The sequence below is a fragment of the Theropithecus gelada genome, chromosome 1 (assembly GCF_003255815.1).
Source record: "Theropithecus gelada isolate Dixy chromosome 1, Tgel_1.0, whole genome shotgun sequence".
In the NCBI taxonomy this organism is placed as follows: domain Eukaryota; kingdom Metazoa; phylum Chordata; class Mammalia; order Primates; family Cercopithecidae; genus Theropithecus; species Theropithecus gelada.
Window position 1 is genome coordinate 185,077,073 of NC_037668.1, and position 17,910 is coordinate 185,094,982.

General features: G+C 45.8%; 1 protein-coding gene and 1 pseudogene across 2 annotated transcripts in view; one reads left to right on the forward strand and one right to left on the reverse strand.

Moving 5' to 3' along the window:
- Nucleotides 1–6,622, forward strand: part of STX6 (syntaxin 6) — a 50,039-nt gene extending 43,417 nt beyond the window's left edge. For both annotated transcript variants that reach the window (XM_025377439.1, XM_025377447.1), the window contains one exon: nucleotides 3,008–6,622. In XM_025377439.1, coding sequence (XP_025233224.1) covers nucleotides 3,008–3,084 — 77 coding nt within the window. In that variant the 3' untranslated portion in view covers nucleotides 3,085–6,622. The remainder of the gene's footprint in view (nucleotides 1–3,007) is intronic.
- Nucleotides 6,623–13,398: 6,776 nt separating this feature from the next.
- LOC112632992 lies at nucleotides 13,399–15,093 on the reverse strand (annotated as a pseudogene).
- Between the last annotated feature and the right edge of the window lie 2,817 nt (nucleotides 15,094–17,910).

A 17,910-nucleotide genomic window follows, 5' to 3' on the forward strand; every position in this document is an offset into this window, starting at 1 on the left:
TATAGTGCCTTTGGTGTTGTAGCTAAAAAGTCATTGCCATATCCAAGGTCATCTAGGTTTTCTCCTGTGTTTTCTTCCAGGAGTTTGATAGTTTTGCATTTTACATTTAGGTCTGTGGATACATTTTGAGTTAATTTCTGTTAAGGTGTAAAGTCTGCGTCCAGCTTCATTTTTTTGGCATGGATGTCCAGTTGTTTCAGCACCATTTGTTAAAAAGACTCTCTTTGCTCTGTTGTATTGCACTTGCTCCTTTGTGAAAGATCAGTTGGCTGTATTTATGTCAGTCTATTTCTGGACTGTCTGTTCCATTGATCTGTTTGTCTATTTTCCTAATACTACATTGTCTTGATTGATGTTATGGTAAGTCTTATAGTTGTTCCACATTGTGGGAATATTCTGTGCCAGGTTTTTTTTTAGTCTTTTTTTCTTTTTTCAGGTTTCTGTTGACAAATTGTGTGAAGCTCAGAGATCCTTTCCTTCTCTCTGTTTAGCCTACTAATGAGCCCATTAGGGGCATTCTTCATTTGTGTTAGTCTTTTTGATCTCTGTTTTTTTTCCGTTGTAGAATTTCCGTGTCTCTGCCTACGTTATCCATGTGTTCTTGCATGTTTACTTTTTCCATTAAAGCCTGTAGCATATTAACCACAGTTTAAAAAAATTCCTCTTCTGATAATTCCAGCATTCCTGCTGTATCTGACTCTGGTTCCGATGCGTTTTCAGTTTCTTCGGACTGTTGCTTTTTCCTTTTAGTGTGCCTTATAACTTTTTGTTGAAAAGTGGACTCGATATACTGGGTAAAAGGAACTGTGGTAAATAGACTTTTACCATAGATGGGGTGGTGAGGTCGGGGGTTGGCAATTTCTAGTCCTATGATTAGGTCTTAGCTTCTGGTGAGCCTGTGCCCCTGGCCTGTGAACCTCACCAGTGCTTCCCAGTTTTTCTACTGTTAGGTGTAACTGGATGGCTAGAGAAGACTGGAGTTGGGTATTTTCCTTCCCCCAGGTTAGATTCTGGTTAGTTTCTTTTGAGGTCAGACTTTTGTTTAGAGCAGAGTGCTCTGGAGTATTTCATAATGGTTCTTTTTTCCCTCCGCCTGCTGGAAGCATGAGAGGATTTTTCCCAATATTTGCTGAGAACCTGGTCAAGCTCCTGGAGGTAAAACCCACAGAAGTGTGGGGATCCCCTTTGCCTGGGTCCCCTTGGAGTGTTTTGGTTTTTTTTTTTTCCATCTCAGACTTGTCCACACTGAGCCTTCAGTGACTCATCAATTAAAGTTAAGCTTTTCCTACCAGGATGCTGGTTCCTGTGGAGTTTGTTGCTTCGTGGGTTTCTGCTCTGATAAGCTGTGATTCTCTGTATGCACCTGTAGGTTTCTGCAGTTTTAGGGGCAGCAGTTTACCATGTGACCTCACTTCTCTGATGGATCTAAGAAGAGTTGTTGCTTTTTCAGTTTATTCAGATTTTTACTTGTTATGACAGAATGATGACTTCTAAGCTTCTTACGTACTTGGCTGGAAATTAAAAATTTAACATTTTTTATCAGATGAGAGAATGCCAGCTATAAAAGTTTTCTTGACCATTGAAGTAATAGTTTAACAGGTCAAAGTGTGACCTGCGGTAAGCCAACTCTGCCTCCCCTAGACCTTTGGAACAGTCCTACCTGAGAACAGGGAGTGATGGACCTGGGGTCTTGGTCCTACTCACAGAGTTAACTAAATGAGTTTCTAGTATGTCTGAGGTAAACCAACATGATCACCACTTAGAAGGTACTTGCTTTACTTATAATTTGGTGGCAGTTCTCTTGTCCAGTTCTAAGACTTTGATATCCATAATATTTAAAATAATTTTAAGTACATGTTTTGCCTTGTGGAGAGTTTAGCAGTTTATTTTCATAGACTGAGATCTTTTTACAATGTGATTATCAATAGCTATAGTGTGCTAAAATCAGTAGGCTTTCAAAGACACTTTAGTGAATCAATATGTCTTTATATTTCTATTTAAATGGAACTCTTATTCCTAGTGGTTGAACTGCGTTTTCATGAATTCTGTGAATTCTGTTATCAGTCGGGCCCTTTGTGGAAGATGCCAAAACTCATCAGTGGAAAGACTGCTCATTTTTTCTATGTGTCTCCAAATTAAGGAAGCATCCTGATGTTGACAGCATCCTCTATGCCCTAGGTTTGGGCACTGCACAGTGTGTGTATGACAGGGTTTGTGTTGTTTAATTCTCACAACAACCCTGCGGGGCAGCTGTTGTAGCGTTGGGACCACAGGATTGTGAGCTACAGCAGGGCTCCCCCAGGGCCTGTCTGGGCCCTTCTGTCTCACAGGGCCTCCCTGCTCTCAGCCATTTGGATGGACTCTAGCCACTTTGTTTCCTGTGCCTGCTGTTCCAAATTGTTGGTAGGGCAGAAAGTTTCAGAAAAAACATTCCACTTTCATTTACAGAGGAACTGTATAAGGTATTTTAACCCAGTTACTAGTTAAGTAATCTTACTTGACTAGGTGTGGTGTGAAATTAATCATGCTGTCACTGGAGCTTACTTTTTCAGCTGTTTATTTCCTGAAGTGACCAGCAGTAGCTTTCATCTCCTTTCCCTCCTCCCGTTGTGCTCATTGAGAAAAGAATGTGATTATTGTTTAATTAAATGACTTGACTTTTATGGGATATTAAAGCAGGCAGGCTTTGATCTGTAACACCAGTGCCAACACCTTTTTTGAGGAAAGCTAAGATCCGCAGATTGTAATTAAAGACTTGAGACACAAAGCATGTAATTATTACGAGACATTTTCAGGGGACTGGCAAAATTGTGACTGCATGCGAAGTGCAGGCCAAGAACAGAACAGTGTTAGAGTATCAGGCACCTAGGCAGGTGTAAGATCATGGCCCCGTCATTTGCACGTTCTGCCCCTTTTCTGCTTCAAAGGGTGCCATAAATTCCACGTAACTGTTTCTTGGGGAACGTGGAGTCCCTGTGAGAGCTAATCCCCATGTCCTGCCTTCCAGATCGGCGCCAGTGGTGTGCCATAGCCATCCTCTTTGCAGTCCTGTTGGTTGTGCTGATCCTCTTCTTAGTGCTGTGACAGCGGGGCCTCTGGGTGCGAGTTCCTCCTGCATATGAACCGAGGGGAGGAGGAGAAGCTAAGCACGTGTGACATTGCCGTCTACTCACATTCCCATCCTGGAAACATACTGCTGCACTGACTTTTCTCCGTGTGACCCCACAATTGACACGGCTTCTCCATCCCAGCGCTGGAAGGGCCAGTGGGAAGAGGAAATAGATGTCTGCACTCCTGGCTGCAGCTGGACAACAGAAGCCCCATGCCACCTGTCCAGTTCTGAGGAGAACTAGCTGCTGCCTTGCTTTCCGGGACCTCGTTCGCTGAGGAGGGACTCAACAGACTTCACTGGTGTTTTGCTGTTGCTCATTCCATGCATCTTTGGCAGCTCTTTTCTTCTGCTCAGACCCTTCCCTGTGCTCAGACAGTGCGCCGCTGTCCCATCAAAAGAAACCTGTCAGGAATGCAAGCTTCTGGGTATGTTTCGTTTCCCATTGCTGTAGCATTTCTTAGCCCCTGAGAGCTGATGATTATTGAGGACAGAAGGCTCAGAAACTGTTTGTGACAGACAATGCAGTGTTTCATTTTTCAGGGATAAATGCTAAGATAAAATTGCTTTTCCAGGTCATTTTTTTTTGTGGTAAGAATAACTAATGGAGAATAATGAAACACCCTGGGGCTTGGGGATGCTAACAACTTGTGGCTTTAACTGACAGGAGCAATTAAAAAGAGCAAGAGGGCTCTGCATTGGCATAGCTTAGGGAAGGGTTGATGATGTCGCCAGAGGTCAGCTCCTGATCCTTGCCGACTTGATGTTGCTGTACCAGGGCTTCCTCCCCAGAGGTGCAGCTTGCGTTTTGAGGGTAATTCCTACATATGTTGTTGCTAAATAGCTCAGTAACACACTTGAATAGATTTGGATACCAGATTGTCCTTATTACAGTTCTTTTACTCCTAGGGCACTCTACATTGGGGGTGGGGGTTGGGAGTGGTTAGTACAGTTATTACATTTATTCAGAAACGTAATGACATAAAAGATTAGCTCTGGGCCAGACTTCTCTTACCCTGTGGGTAATGGCAAGGATGTGTAGGTGAACTTGGTTCTTTTTTTTCCCCTAAGATGACAGCTTGATTTTATCATCTGCAGTCAAATAACTGAGCCAATCCAAATTTAAATGATAGATGCTTTAATTGAGTTTAAGTAGCTGAAACTGCTGAGACACTAAACTTTAAGCTTCTGATGACTTTTTAAATGCCTCAAATGTGCACATGTATATAGGATATTTTTATAACTTCCCTGATGAATTATCTGATATTAAAGTAGTATTTGGACCCAGAGCCAGAACTTGGTGGTGGAGGCTGCTGGTCTCTTCTCACCACCTTCTTTTGCACTTGGAAAGAACAGCAACATCTGGATAGAGTTCTAGCTTTGACTTCTCATTTCCTCATCTTTTTGGGTGCATTCCTCAGCACATTTTTTTTTTAACCTTTTTGTTTTGTTTGTATTTCATGTGGTTTTGTTTGGGGGTTTTGGTTTTTTCACCCTTTTTTTGTGATTTGCAATGATGTGCTTGCCCAGCTAACTTTTGAATTGCACTTTTTAATAAATATTCGTAACAATTTTTGAAGAAGGATATTTTATCTCATTTGAGATCATGGTAGGTTAAGAAAATATGCCTGTTGATGAAAGCTTAAAAGCAAATTTGTGAAACTAAAAGGGCGATTGACATCCATGTTTACACTCCGCTCTAATGTTTGATATATAAATAAGTTATTTTCAAATTAGGAAAAAAAAGTGAGTATTACAAAGGGCTTCAGATGTGTAGAGTACTAGGTTATTTATGTTTTACAAAGTTTGAATCGTCTATAAACTAAGAAAGGGGATGATCTTTAGATTTGCATTAAAATACAGAAATCTTTTAAAGTGAATGTGGACCTTGTCTAAGTACTGTAATCCACACAACACATTATAAGAAGTAAACCAGCATCTTAAAGAATTATAAAATTACCTTATTTAAAAGCCATGCTATTGTTCTGCTATTACCAGATTTATTGTGCCACACAAAAGGATCATGTGTGTCAGCAGGGGCTGTTTGGAGCAAACCTAGTCATTAATGAGTAAGATACTCCTGTTAGTTCAGGCACCAAGTTTTATGACCCAGAGGCTTAATGATGTTTGGATATATTTCAGATAGACGTGCTTACGTCACTGATTTAAAGTATTTTCTAAATAGTGGCCATTGTAGACCTGACTCAGGCTGAAGCTAAATAGATAACAATTTAGAAAGTTAACTGAAAATACGGGGCATTCTCCCCGTAGGGCCACCATGCCCTTCTGCCCCTGGCTGACTTGATCCTGGGTCTGATCCTGTTGCACCCTGACTGGGCAGCCCCTGCAGAACCAGTGTTAATTTGAAGGGCCTCCACTCAGGCTCCAAATGTGGCAGCCAAAGAGAACAAGCCGGGGAACCTACATTTATTTTTAAGGACAAATATTTCCTCCTCAGTGATGCTAATGTTCAGGGCTTTAGAGGGAACCCAGGTGATCTCTTCACCCTGTGTCCTAGAATGGGAGAGTAAGTAGACAGCGGTGATAACCCCACACTACTTATAAGCGCATCCTTAGAGCACTTGGGGCTTTCTTTCCCCTTTCGCCTTCTGTACCTAGTACCATATTCCAGTTTTAAAGAACTGGCAGAATGTGATGGATAACAGAGAAAGAGCTCAATTTATGTTTATTGGAAGAACATTTTACTTAAATGATTTGAGGGGTGGGAGGGAACGAACTATTGAGTTTGCCAGAGTGAAAATCCATCTGAAAAACTAAACTACCTTTAGTTTTTAGTCCTAATTTTTGGTGTTGTCTCTGTGGACGGTGAAGAATCACAATGCTCTGTGCGCCCTGGACTGTGTGGCAAATGCAGGTTGCAGCGTGTGTGTTACATGAGGATCTTCCACAATTTCAGAATGCACGCCAGAGCTGTAGGGGAAACTTGGTAACTTGCCCATTATTCTCTGCTTTTAGCCAGAGTTAAACAGACTGATGGGTCTGGTAGCCAACAACTTGGCAACTTCCCCTCCTTCTCACCTCGTGAGATTAAGGGCTGTGAAAAGAAATCTAGTCTAACTCCAACAGAAATCTGTCTCTGTTAAGTGTTTTACCTTCTGTAAGTAGAGATGGTAGAGCCAAGATTTTTCTTTTGGTAATTTCCCTGTCTATAAAGTGAGACCAGAGGGATATCTGTTCCCTGTTACCTTTTTGGAGAATTCATAACATTTGAAGATCAAAAAATTGAATGATAAATATGAATGGCTTTTCAATTCTGTGGGCTTTGTACCGTTTGGCTTCAGCTTGTACTGCAAGATGAATTTGTAAACAAAACAAAATTGGATTGTCTGGAAAGCTAAAGTTCTAAAATATGGAATGTACTGCCTCTAATTTTTCTTTGTCTTCCTCTCATTGGCATTTTTTTCTCTCCCAGGTTTCTTAAGAATAATGTTTTTTAAAGGAGGCTTTTTGCCCATCAAGAATAAAAAGAAATAAAACCAAAGGGTTACCGGACTTAAGCCCCCACAGTCACTGTGCGCCATCCCTGAGCAAAGTCCGCCTCTGAGGACAGTGCCCCTGCCCCAGTGACAGCCCTTGCTCCTCCCAGGGCCTTTGCTTCTGGTTAAGGGGACGTTTCATTACTGGCTGGCCTGAATAGGGGGTGGTCTGTCTTCTTTCTCTCCTTTTTTTTTTTTTTTTTGATTAAAAAATTAAAACCAAACCAGAATTTATTGAAAGCAGGTAACTTCCGGTAACTCAGCTTAGAGATACTGTTACTCAGGACAACAGTATGTACAAAAGTCTCCGGAAGAGGAAAACGAAACAACCTGAAAACAATTCGACTTGAAAAGGATTGAATCACTAGAATGATCATATTGCAGAATAACACAAAATGCAACGAAGAGCCACCCAAGCCTGAGGGTAAGAACTCTACTTCCCAGATTCTTGGATCACAGCCTATGACTTTTTGGGGCACAGAGGCTGGCTTCAGCATGAGGATCTCACTACTAACTGCATGTAACGTATCCATGCATTGGGCAGACGCTAAACACACAGAATGAGGCCACCAGACAGGGAACACATGAACCCATGAGATCGGTGCTCTCTGCAGAGTCTGTAGACCTGGCAGGGGACCATGGATAGCTTAGAGGTACTTACTCTGCAGCTGGTCACATAAGACCGTAGACTGGTCTGAGCCCTACAGTTCCCTTATCCAATTGCCCACTAACCAGTGAGAGAGAGGAGCAAGACTTGGAAGCTGCTTCCAAACCAATTTTTGGTCTACAGTAAATAAGGATAAACATAAAACACCATTCCACAGGCCACCTTCAAAGGAACTAGTGGGCAAAGAAGGTGAGAGATCCCAAAGCCCCATTTAGTAACCCGCACTGAAGGAGGGGGATGGGTGTGAGTGGTGAGATATCCTGTTCTGCTGCTGTGGGCACCCCTGTGACCTGTCCTGCTGTACCATCCGGGCCTTGATTCGTACGGTTCCCCCTACTTCCTAGATGTGCACTCTCATGGCCCAGAGCTCTCACCTTTCTAAGCCTGATCCTCCTGGACTCCTGCATACACAGAGTGGAAATGCCAGATCCTGAGGGTTCTCTGAGGAGGGTGAGGTGGCAGTGTTTTTGAGAACATGGGGTCCTTCCATGCCATGTCAGTTGCAGGTGGGGCAGGCCAGAGGATGCTGAGTTACAGGAGGCAGAGAGCAGTCAGTCAAAGAACAGGGAGGAGAATACAGCTGGGAAAATGACGAGAAGTTTCCATTGCATGGACTCAGCAGGGGATTTCTGGGGTCAGCTCGGTTATGAGGCATAAACAGCAAAGCTTTAAAACTGATGTGAGAACAGTGTGTCTCCCCTTTTCCAAATTCCCCAGAGGAACCTACTCCCTGCTCTAGAACTTCACATCAAAGAAACAATGCACCTGATGGGAAGAAGTCTTTTCAGGACCCCAGAAGTGCCCATTGGTGGCCCATCAGAACAAGTCTGGCTGCTTCTCGTTTTTGGGTCTGCAGATTTGGGCAAGATGGCTAGAGGGCTGGAGGTTTCCCAAGGCCTCTAGATGCCGTTGTGCAAAATCAATCCTCCACACATCACTGGCCAGTAGTAGTATGCTCGCTCCACCACCCACTGGCAGTGAGGAAGATCTTTTTGCTGTCAGAGAGGGCTGCCATTCACTAACATGCTGTAAGTCCGTTCCCTGGCTGCTGGAGTGCACAGGCGAGGGGGTCTTGAAGACCCTCGTGTCAAACTTGAGTGTCAGGCCTGCAGTTGGTTTCACCATAGATAACCCTTGTTGCCCTGCAGCTGGGGTAACTGTTATGGTGTGTCTTGACCTTTTGCTCTTCCTCTTCCTTGTCTGAGCTGAGTTCCCTTCTTGGGTAAAGGACGACCTTTATGTTTATTTTCTTCTTCCACTATCCTGTCGCTCACGTGCACAGGAGTCCCACCTTATCTGTGGTTTCACTTTCTGAGGTTTCAGTTATGAGAATGGGTTGCACCAGAAAGCACGAGCCTATACAAAGACATCAGCAAGGGAGTCCTTATATATATAAGGGAAGAAACAGTTTATCATCTAGTCAGTACAATCTGCGGTTTCAAGCATCCACTGTGGGTCTTGGAATGTATCCCTGCAAAAAGGCACTGGGGCAGGGGGCACTTCTGTGTACTTCAAAACATGTACACGATGAAAACATACAGTGTTATCTGTCCATCTGAAAACAAAATCGCCATGACTTCTGGGCACTGTAGTCCTACCTGTGGACTGGCTGCCTGACTGTGGAGCGTCCTCGTATTGGACATTAAGGGACTGTCCTAAGATGGCGACTTCTCATTTGGCAGCCTGTGGCAGCTGAGTCTGAACTTGGTGGCAGCCGTCGCGTGTTAGGGTAGCCATAGAGCTGCTCCCTCTCAGCCACAGCAGCAAGCAGTTTCACTTGACCCATTTTACACCTGTTGTCTCCACCCAAGCACCATGGCTCCAGCTAGGAAGGGCGGCTGTTGGGTGGCCAAGACCAACTCGTTACAGAGCCAGAAGCTGACCTCCTTTCTTAAGGATTTCAACCGTGAAGTGCAAATACTATGGAAGCCAATTCAGTCAGGCAGAACCTCTCCCAGAAGATTGATAAGCTGCATGACCAGGCCACTCAGTGGCTTCCTGAGGCACAGTGTGACATGAACTGGTAATGCACAGACTGTGCATTCGTAGCTGTTTCGTGAGTAATATGCACAGTGCGTGTCTTGGGTATTTTAAAGTACATGAGAGGGTTGTTTCAGCAGCTGATGGGATGCCAAATGTTTGACTTTTTATTATTCCAGCCCTTCAGATTTCCCCAGAATTGTCACCTTCTAGAGCGTGTGTCTTCCCAGTGTGTTCCGGAAATTCTCTATACCACTGCCGTGTTGCTCAGAAAACAACAGCGCTTTCAGTCAGTTCAGGTAACCTTAGAATCTGCTCTGATGCCTCAGAAAGGAAGAAAGGCCAGGACGGCTTTGGCTTGGGTGGCAGTCTTATTTCTCCCTTGGTTTCACTTCCTTTTCCATTTTGGTGGCTTCCCATTTCATCCCATAGCCTCCTCTCAGAGGCTGTCCCACCCCTCCTCCCCCCAGCTCCATTCTTCCTACTCTCTGGCCCATTTGTGTCCTCAGAGGTCTGGCTGCTGCCACTGCACCTGCCTCAGACCCAGTGTCACCTCGCCAGGGCTTCAGCCAGCCTGGCCTTCCAGCTGCCACCCAGCAGCTCAGCTCAGCAGAACCTTCTGGCCCAGACCTTCACTCCCAACTCCCACCCAGGGGCAAATGCAGAAGCTTCTGCTGGTGCAGCCAACACGGAGTGGGGGCAAGGGGAAGAGGAAAAGCAGCAGCTTCCTGTGCTTCCCAGCTCAGAGCATTGGTAAGAGTGGGTGGAATTTGGCATTCTGCTTCTACCATTTTGAATGAATTGGCCTATTCTTTATACCGTCACCCCTCCCTTCCAAATCATTCATTATGGTGTGCAGCCCATTTCTGTCTGTTTTCTAATGATATGACCAGAGCTGCCATGTAAGCTTGTGCCCTGCACAAGGATAGATACCCCACTGGGGAACAAACGGGACCAAAATCCACTCTGTGTTCTGCTGGCCAAGCCAGGTGACCTGGCCTGGGCTGCGTCCTCCCAGAAGAAGGGTTCATTTTTCCAGTTTGCACACATGTGCTATTTGTGGGTTAGCTGAGGCCCTGCTCATGTCTTCGGTTGGTTCACAAACCAGAAACAGAACAAATGGCCAGAAATTAGTGTTGTAATCAAACTAGATTTACAACCAAAGCACGCTGAGTGGCATTATGGGTTTTATCCTGCTGCATGGCAAGGCGTTCATGCATGGGCTGTGCTCAGTGTCCTTTTTACTCAGCCATGCCAACCATGGGGAAGCAGGAGGGGAGCTTGTTGGAGAAGGCGGCCTCAGTGAGAGCCTTGGTGCATTCCCCTGAAGCCACAATTTGGGACTTCTCCCTCAGCAGGGGTCCCCACAGTCTGAGTGTTTTTCAGAAATCTTGGGTCCAAGGGACCCCAATCTTTTTTTTTTTTTTTTTTTGAGGTAGAGTCTCACTCTGTCACCCAGGCCAAAGTGCAATGGTGTAATCTCGGCTCACTGCAACCTCCGACTCCCAGGCTCAAGTAATACTCGTGCTTCAGCCTCCTGCCTAGTAGCTGGGACTACAGGTCCGCGCCACCAAGCCAGGCTAATTTTTGTATTTTTAGTAGAGATGAGGTTTTACCTTGTTGGCCAGGTTGGTCTCAAACTCCTGACCTCAAGTGATCCACCTGCCTCAGCCTCCCCAAGTGCTGGGATTACAGGTATGAGCCACTTATACCCAGCTGGTGGGACTCCAAATCTTCTGTCCAGACCCCGGGGTCTGAACTCATATTTAACTACTGAAAGGCATCAGCATTTGCCCTCTGGTTGAACTTGACCTTCTTACTGAGAACCAGCCGGGCAGGCATCAGATGCCTCAGGCTCCAGAGGAGAAGCTGGTGGGCAAATAGATCAGGAGCAACTGCTTTCACCATCAGGGATGAAAGTTGAAGGCCAAGAACACTTCCTTGTCCTGTGGTGCAGGGGTTGGGATGGAGGAGCGAGTCTTATAAATGGAAGAGAACTAAGTGTTGGGATTTAAAGGAAGGACATTTGCCGCCTGCCCCCAAATGCCCCCAAACCCTCGAAAATTCCACAGATTCCCTTGGCTTAACTCCTCTCACAGAGGTAAGCTAAGGTAGTCAGTCTCACTGTAGCTGCGGTGAATTCGTTTAATGATCTTGGTTTCCTAACTGCTAGATAATCCAGTGGAGCCAGAAAGTTTTGGTGGATTAGGGAACCTACAGAGGTTGGGTAGAGATGTATTAGGAGTTCAATTGTTTCCCCTGCAAAAAAATTCATGAAGTTGTAACCCCCAGGACCTCAGAATGTGGCCTTCTCTGGAAATAGGGTTGATGTAATTTGGGAAGATGAGGTCATCCTGCAGTAGTAGGGTGGGCCCCTAATCCAGTATGACTGATGGCCTCATGAAAAGGGAACAGAGCCCTACAGTTTACACAGTGCTTTTATGCACATTTTTCTTATCCATTTCTGTAGGGTAGGCTTTATCATACCTGTTGATTTCACTCAAGTTTATTGCTTTTTTGGCCTACCATCTGTTAGCCTCACTTTTTCTAACTGCAGGAACCCCTTCTGCCAAACACAGCGTATTTTGGAAAATGACCCTACCCCATTCCAACGTGTGCTTGTGTTGAGCGGCACCAATCTTAATCCTCCTGCCCAGCCCTAGCCTAAAACAGTGTGTGTGCTGGTTGGGCTCTCCCTGTGAGTCCCCAGTTAATCTCATCTCTGCCCTTCCGTGCCCCAGGAGGCTGTACGCATCAGACTGCACTTCCAGAGCCCCCGGCCTGTGGTTGGGTTCGGCCATTGCAATGAGCATCCTCAAAAAAGACCAGAGAGCTGGAGGAGAGAGTTTGGGGCTTCATTCCCCAACCCACCTCACTATAGTCCCACCGGGGGCCACGGTCACAGCTCTCACAAGGAGCATCCTCTGCCTGGGGAGCAGCTCTTGCTGAACTATGATAACAGTATTCTCTTTTACCCTTCACCTCTGGTGGAGGTAATGCTTCCCTCTGTGACACATCTCTGGACACTTCACCATCCCATACTGGTTTCCTCAGTCCTGATTATCCCCCTACAGATGCTGTCTTTGTTGAATTCATTTAAACCATATTGAGTGTACCATTTAGTTCTTGCCAGGGCTGTTAGCTATGGCTTGTCTTAGAGGTTTATCCTGATGGTCTTGGTGATTAGGCCCAGAGGTGCCACATGATCTAACGCACGTCAGAGTCCTCCTGTGACTTCCTTTTCCTTTTAGTAACCAGAGCCAGGAGAGAGACGCCCATTCTTATAGAGTGGTGATGTGTGGAGGATACGAGCTTTGTGCTGGCAGCCACGTCCCTACCTCATGGATAAAATCATTCACATCTTGGTTTTGATCTCTCAGGTCCCCACACTGCCCTGATTCCCACCTTTGAAATAGCATCCCACTTTGTGCTTGAGCCGGTTTACATAGGTTTCTGTTACCTGCAACCATTAAGAGATAGTTTTTCAGCTAGGGAATGGGAGAGTCAAAGCTCAGACTCTAGTCATCTGCCTCCAAAGACTGTACTTTTAGCAGATGCTCCATATTCATAACTGTGGCCAGATACCTCCCCTGCTATTGGCCACAGCTGAGAAAACCCCTCCTACTCCTGTGAGGAAAGGCACCTGTGTCTAGGTATTTCCTGTAGCATGATGCAGGGGTAATTCATTTTGAATAATAAGATCATACACGAAAAGTTCTGTATTAACTAAAAGTTGACCAATTGAATCGTATCTTTAAGGTATAAGAAGAGCTCTTTGCTGGAAGGAATCTTGTCATTAAGCCGTTAGTAAAGCAGAGACCCTCTGTTTGTCCTGGTAAATCCAGATTTTCAGTCCTACTGGTGGTGTGTGAGCTCTTTGTTAACTAAACAATTTGTAAGAATTGCTCCACCTCCCAAAGAATTTCCCAGCTTATCATTGACGGAAGAATTTGCCTCAATGGATCCCCAAAAACAAGGTGCCCTTGGAGGTACTCTTTCAAGAAAAGGGGAACTGTCAAATCTTGTCAAGATGCTACCCAAAAGTAACCAGAAAAAGTTCGTGGGGGGCTCTAGCCATGAGATCACAACAGGCCAACTAAAGAGATGGCTTCAGGATACGGTGGATGTAACCTAGATCAGAGGAGTTATGTACAGAAACAGTTGTTCAGGCAATGCAGGAACAAGGCCTCCTCTCTTTACCTGTTCTTTGTAGGGTGTCTTCCCCATAGGCTCTCCCTGTGAGCCCCCATCTCATCTCATCTCTGCCCTTCCATGCCCCAGGAGGCTATACGCATCAGACTGCACTTCCAGAGCCCCCGGCCTCTGGTTGTTTTTGGCCACTGCAGTGAGCATCCTCAAAAAAAACCAGAGAGCTGGAGGAGAGAGAGGCTGGGGCTGTGGAATCTCTTTAGCCAGGCAATACATTCTTTTTCCAGCTAATTCTTTTGATATTGCAACTCATGCTGATTGGCCTCCCATGCCCGCTTGACGGTGTGAGCCACATTATCTACAGCCAGCCAGGAGAGGCTGTCTTTATTGAAGATCAGGAAATCTGCCCGTCATATGCATACTGCAGAAATCCTGTGGTGCTTCCGTCCTCCAGCAGCTCACAGCCAATCATTCTCTGGTAAGTGTGAGACCTTGGAACACACATGCAAGCCCAGGGGGGTCCACACAGGGACAGAGGTGGACTCTCAAGTGCTGGGAGTGGGGGCATGGCTGGAAGCATCCTCTGGTCTACATTACCTCACCCCCCAGGCCTGCTGTGGCATTGCTGAGTCCCCAGGAGGTCCCTCTTATGGAAGCCCACCTGACAGCAAGGTTGTTTTTTAAATTTTTTGTTGTTGTTGTTCAAATAGCTTTAGGGATACAAGTAGGTTTTGGTTGCATGGATGAATTGTGTAGTGGTGAAGTCTGGGCTTTTAGTGTATCTGTCGCCCGAATCATGTATGTTGTACTCGGTAGGTGATTATTTTCACCCCTCGCCCACCTTCCACCCTTACCCTTCCTGAGTCGCCAGTGTCCATTATACCACTCTGACAACAGGTATTTGTGAAGTACCTACTGCATGCCAAAGGAGTGTGATGTGTGATAATTCCTGCCTTGGGAAGTTATCCTGTAATAGGAATGATTGATTGATAAACTGTGGCTATTTGAGTGCAGTGGAGGAGGGAGAGAGAGGCAGGAGCCAGAAATATCACTGGGAAAGTTAATGTCATTATGCATAAGCAAGCAAGTCACTAGGCCTGGCTACCAGGAAGTGAGACACAGAATGGGCACATTTATAATGGGAAAGGAGATGGGGATATTGGGAAGGGGGATGCAGCAGAGGATAAAGGGCTCCTGGGGGAGAGAGGAACAGTCCAGAAGATGCACGGGCAAATGGGAAGCTCTGAACTCCACCAACCGGATTTCCCAGGTTTTGCCAAAAGCCACAGCAGGTGCAAGTCAGCATTGCTCATTGGAGGTCAGCCCAGGGCCCTCTGCGGGGTGGGGGAAGCGCCCATCTCTGCCGCATGCACACCTGAGTGATTGTAGTGCCTCTGCAGGCGCTTCAGTTCCACCTTGAACGTCTGCTGCCAGCCCCTCAGCAGCTGAGTGTACCTCTCCCAGTGATCAGGCGCGAGGTTCTCTGCCATCCATGGGGCTCCTTCTGCCGAGTGACACTGTCATATGTGGTAATAGGGTGTGAGTCCACATACCCAACTGAAATAAATTCAGGGACCCCCATGGCCAGGATCTGAAACGCCCAGAAAATATCTCAGAGAGTGCATCCCTGGGAAGGAAGCAAAGAAGGAAGACATGTAGGGTCCCAGACTATCCAGATCCTTCAGCTGCATTCATTTAGCCCCACACGAGTGCTCCCTACTCAGCTATATCCAGGCCTCCAGGCCCCAGCTGCCATTTTCGCTTACAGAACCACAGAACCCAGGAACCAGGGCCTGGACAAGAACAGAGCTCCAGCCCAGTGACTTGGAGCCTTTCTTGTTCAAGTTTGCAAATGCAGGATGGAATTTTATAGGTAATCTCAACTCATAAGCAAAGTACAGAGCAAGCTTGTCCAACCCATGGCCCAGGATGGCTTCGAATGTGGCCAACACAGAATTTGTAAACATTCTTCAAACATGAGGTTTTTTTGTGATTTTTTTTTTTTTTTAGCTTATCAGCTATTGTTAGTGTATTTTATGTGTGGCCCATGACAATTCTTCCAATGTGGCCCAGGAAAACCAAAAGATTGGACACCCCCTGGTATAGAGTGCTGCTCTGGTTATAGGGGGAATGGGGAAGACACAGGGGGAGCTATCCCTGCGGGAGCCCTCAAAAACTCTGAGGTCTTGAAAACCCTGATAATCCAGCCCTCTTGTTTTACCAGAGAAGTCTGTGGGTGGATAAATGAGGATCCCTACTCCACTTCTGTGTGCCGGTGTGAGCACACACACACAAACACGTGCGCATATACAGCAGCTCGGTCAGAACGAGATTCCTGTTAGGACTCAGGCCTAAGTGACTATCGGGCAGGTCGTGTCTATAGTGTGGAGATGTTGGACAAAGGGATGATTCATGTTCTGAATGGAACCATGTGAGATTTCTTCACGCTACCCAGAATAGTGTGCAATTTAAAACTTATGAATTGTGTATTTCTGGAATTTTCCATTTAAATTTTTGGAATGCGGTTGACCACTGGTAGCTGAAACCATGGAAAGGGACAGCGAGGATAAGGGGCTACTACTGTTCGTACATTGTGGAATGGTTAGATCTAGCTTCCTAACAACTGTATTACCTCATATCATTTGCATAGACATGATTTTTTTTTTTTTTTTTTTGAGATGGAGTCTCTTTCTGTCACCCAGACTGGAGTGCAGTGGTGTGATCTCAACTCACTGCAACCTCTACCTCTTGGGTTCAAGCAATTCTGATGCCTCAACCTTCCAAGTAGCTGGGATTACAGGCGTGCCCCCCAACACCTGGCTAATTTTTGTATTTTTAGTAAAGATGGGGTTTCACCATGTTGGCCAGGATGGTCTTGAACTCCTGGCCTCAAGTGGTCCACCCGTCTTGGCCCCACAAAGTGCTGGGATTACAGGCATGAACCACCGTGCCTGTCCGAGATGGTCTTCCTTTAATGTCCAGCTGCCTGCACCCAACTCCCAGCCTTAAAAAAAAAAAAAAAAAAAAAGCTCACATTGGTCTGCTGTATATAAACAGGATGCCATTCTCACCTGTTTATTTGCCAATTAATTAATGCTCACTGGGAAACTGTGCTCTCTGGTGTTGAATCCAGAACACCAAGAGAGTGTCAAGTAGAGTAGAATGATCCCTCAGCCCTGAGCAGCATTGCTATGAATCTCATGATGGAAGCCCATGCTCAGTAACACAGGGTGGAGGTCAAACTCCAAAACAGCTGCCTTCTGTAGTTATCATCTTTAAGGACAGACTCAGAGGCTCAGCCCCTTATTAGCCATGAAAACAATTACAGCTCACCACAACATACATGGTAGCCATTTGGTGCAATGCATTTTGGATTTGGCCGTTAGGAACTGCATTTTCTCTGGGACGACCCTAAGGCACTTACCAGGGGGCAGACTGATGCTAACTTGTCATATGTCCTCCTCACCGCTGGTGACTTGCCTTTTGCAAATACCGAAGCTCTGAAAGGTATAGTGGCACCTTGGTCAGGTTGCTGCAATCTAGATAAATTTTGGAGTTCTTTATTATATTAAAACCTCTTTATTAATACAGATTGAGGGGAAGAGGAAGAAAGAAGCAGCTTGGTTTTTCTCTGCCATAAATGAACATGTTGGTGCTGTTTTCCTTCAGACATGCCCTTTGTGCAGAGCTGCCCTTCCCCAGGGCTGTGTGGGCATTAACTGTGCTTAGACAGCGATTGTTCCAGCTGCCTGCCCTACTGCTTGGGTTTCACATGAACATTTCATGCAATGCACCTGGTTTGCCAACTGCGGCCAGACCTTTGTGCAAAATTGTATTTTACCACTTTTTAAAAGGTTATGAGCTGTCAAACCTGGAGGCCACTTGGTTATTCAGGGGGTGTTTGGAATAAGACCACCCGGCTTCGTTCTTTGCTGACCAAGGCCCTGTTCCCTGGTGTTCGTGGCAGCCCAGCGCTCCGCTCCAGCCAAGCTTTCCATCAGCCCTGGGGTGGGACCGAGTTCAGGGTTTTTTCCTGCTCTGCAGAAAGCAGATTTTAGCTGAGATCATCCTACTGAAGGACAACTGTGACCCTGCAGTTAAAGTCTGTTCTGGGAAAAGCAGATGTCTTCATCTTCAGGAAAGTAGAGTATCTGTGCCCTGTCATCTGTGTGGGGCAAGGAGAGGACAGCCAGGTGTCCCGCCAATATGTTTTTGGAATTGCTTTTAGATTCCATGTGATTACTTTGTAACTGACACAGGCTGGGCTCCAGCTCTCAACAAACAGACTTCAGAGAATGCTGGGGGTGAGGGGTGACCTAGAAGCCATCTAGGAAAGGGCCAGAGAAAGCAAGCTGAAACCGATTATGGGTTCTGTTTCTCTAGCTGGAACTATCCTTTCACCGGCTCATTCGTAATCAGAAATTAGTCTAATTCAAAGACAGAATGTGTAATATGTGACAAAAGTCAGCAGGAATAAACTATTATGTTTTTTCCAAGGATAAATAACC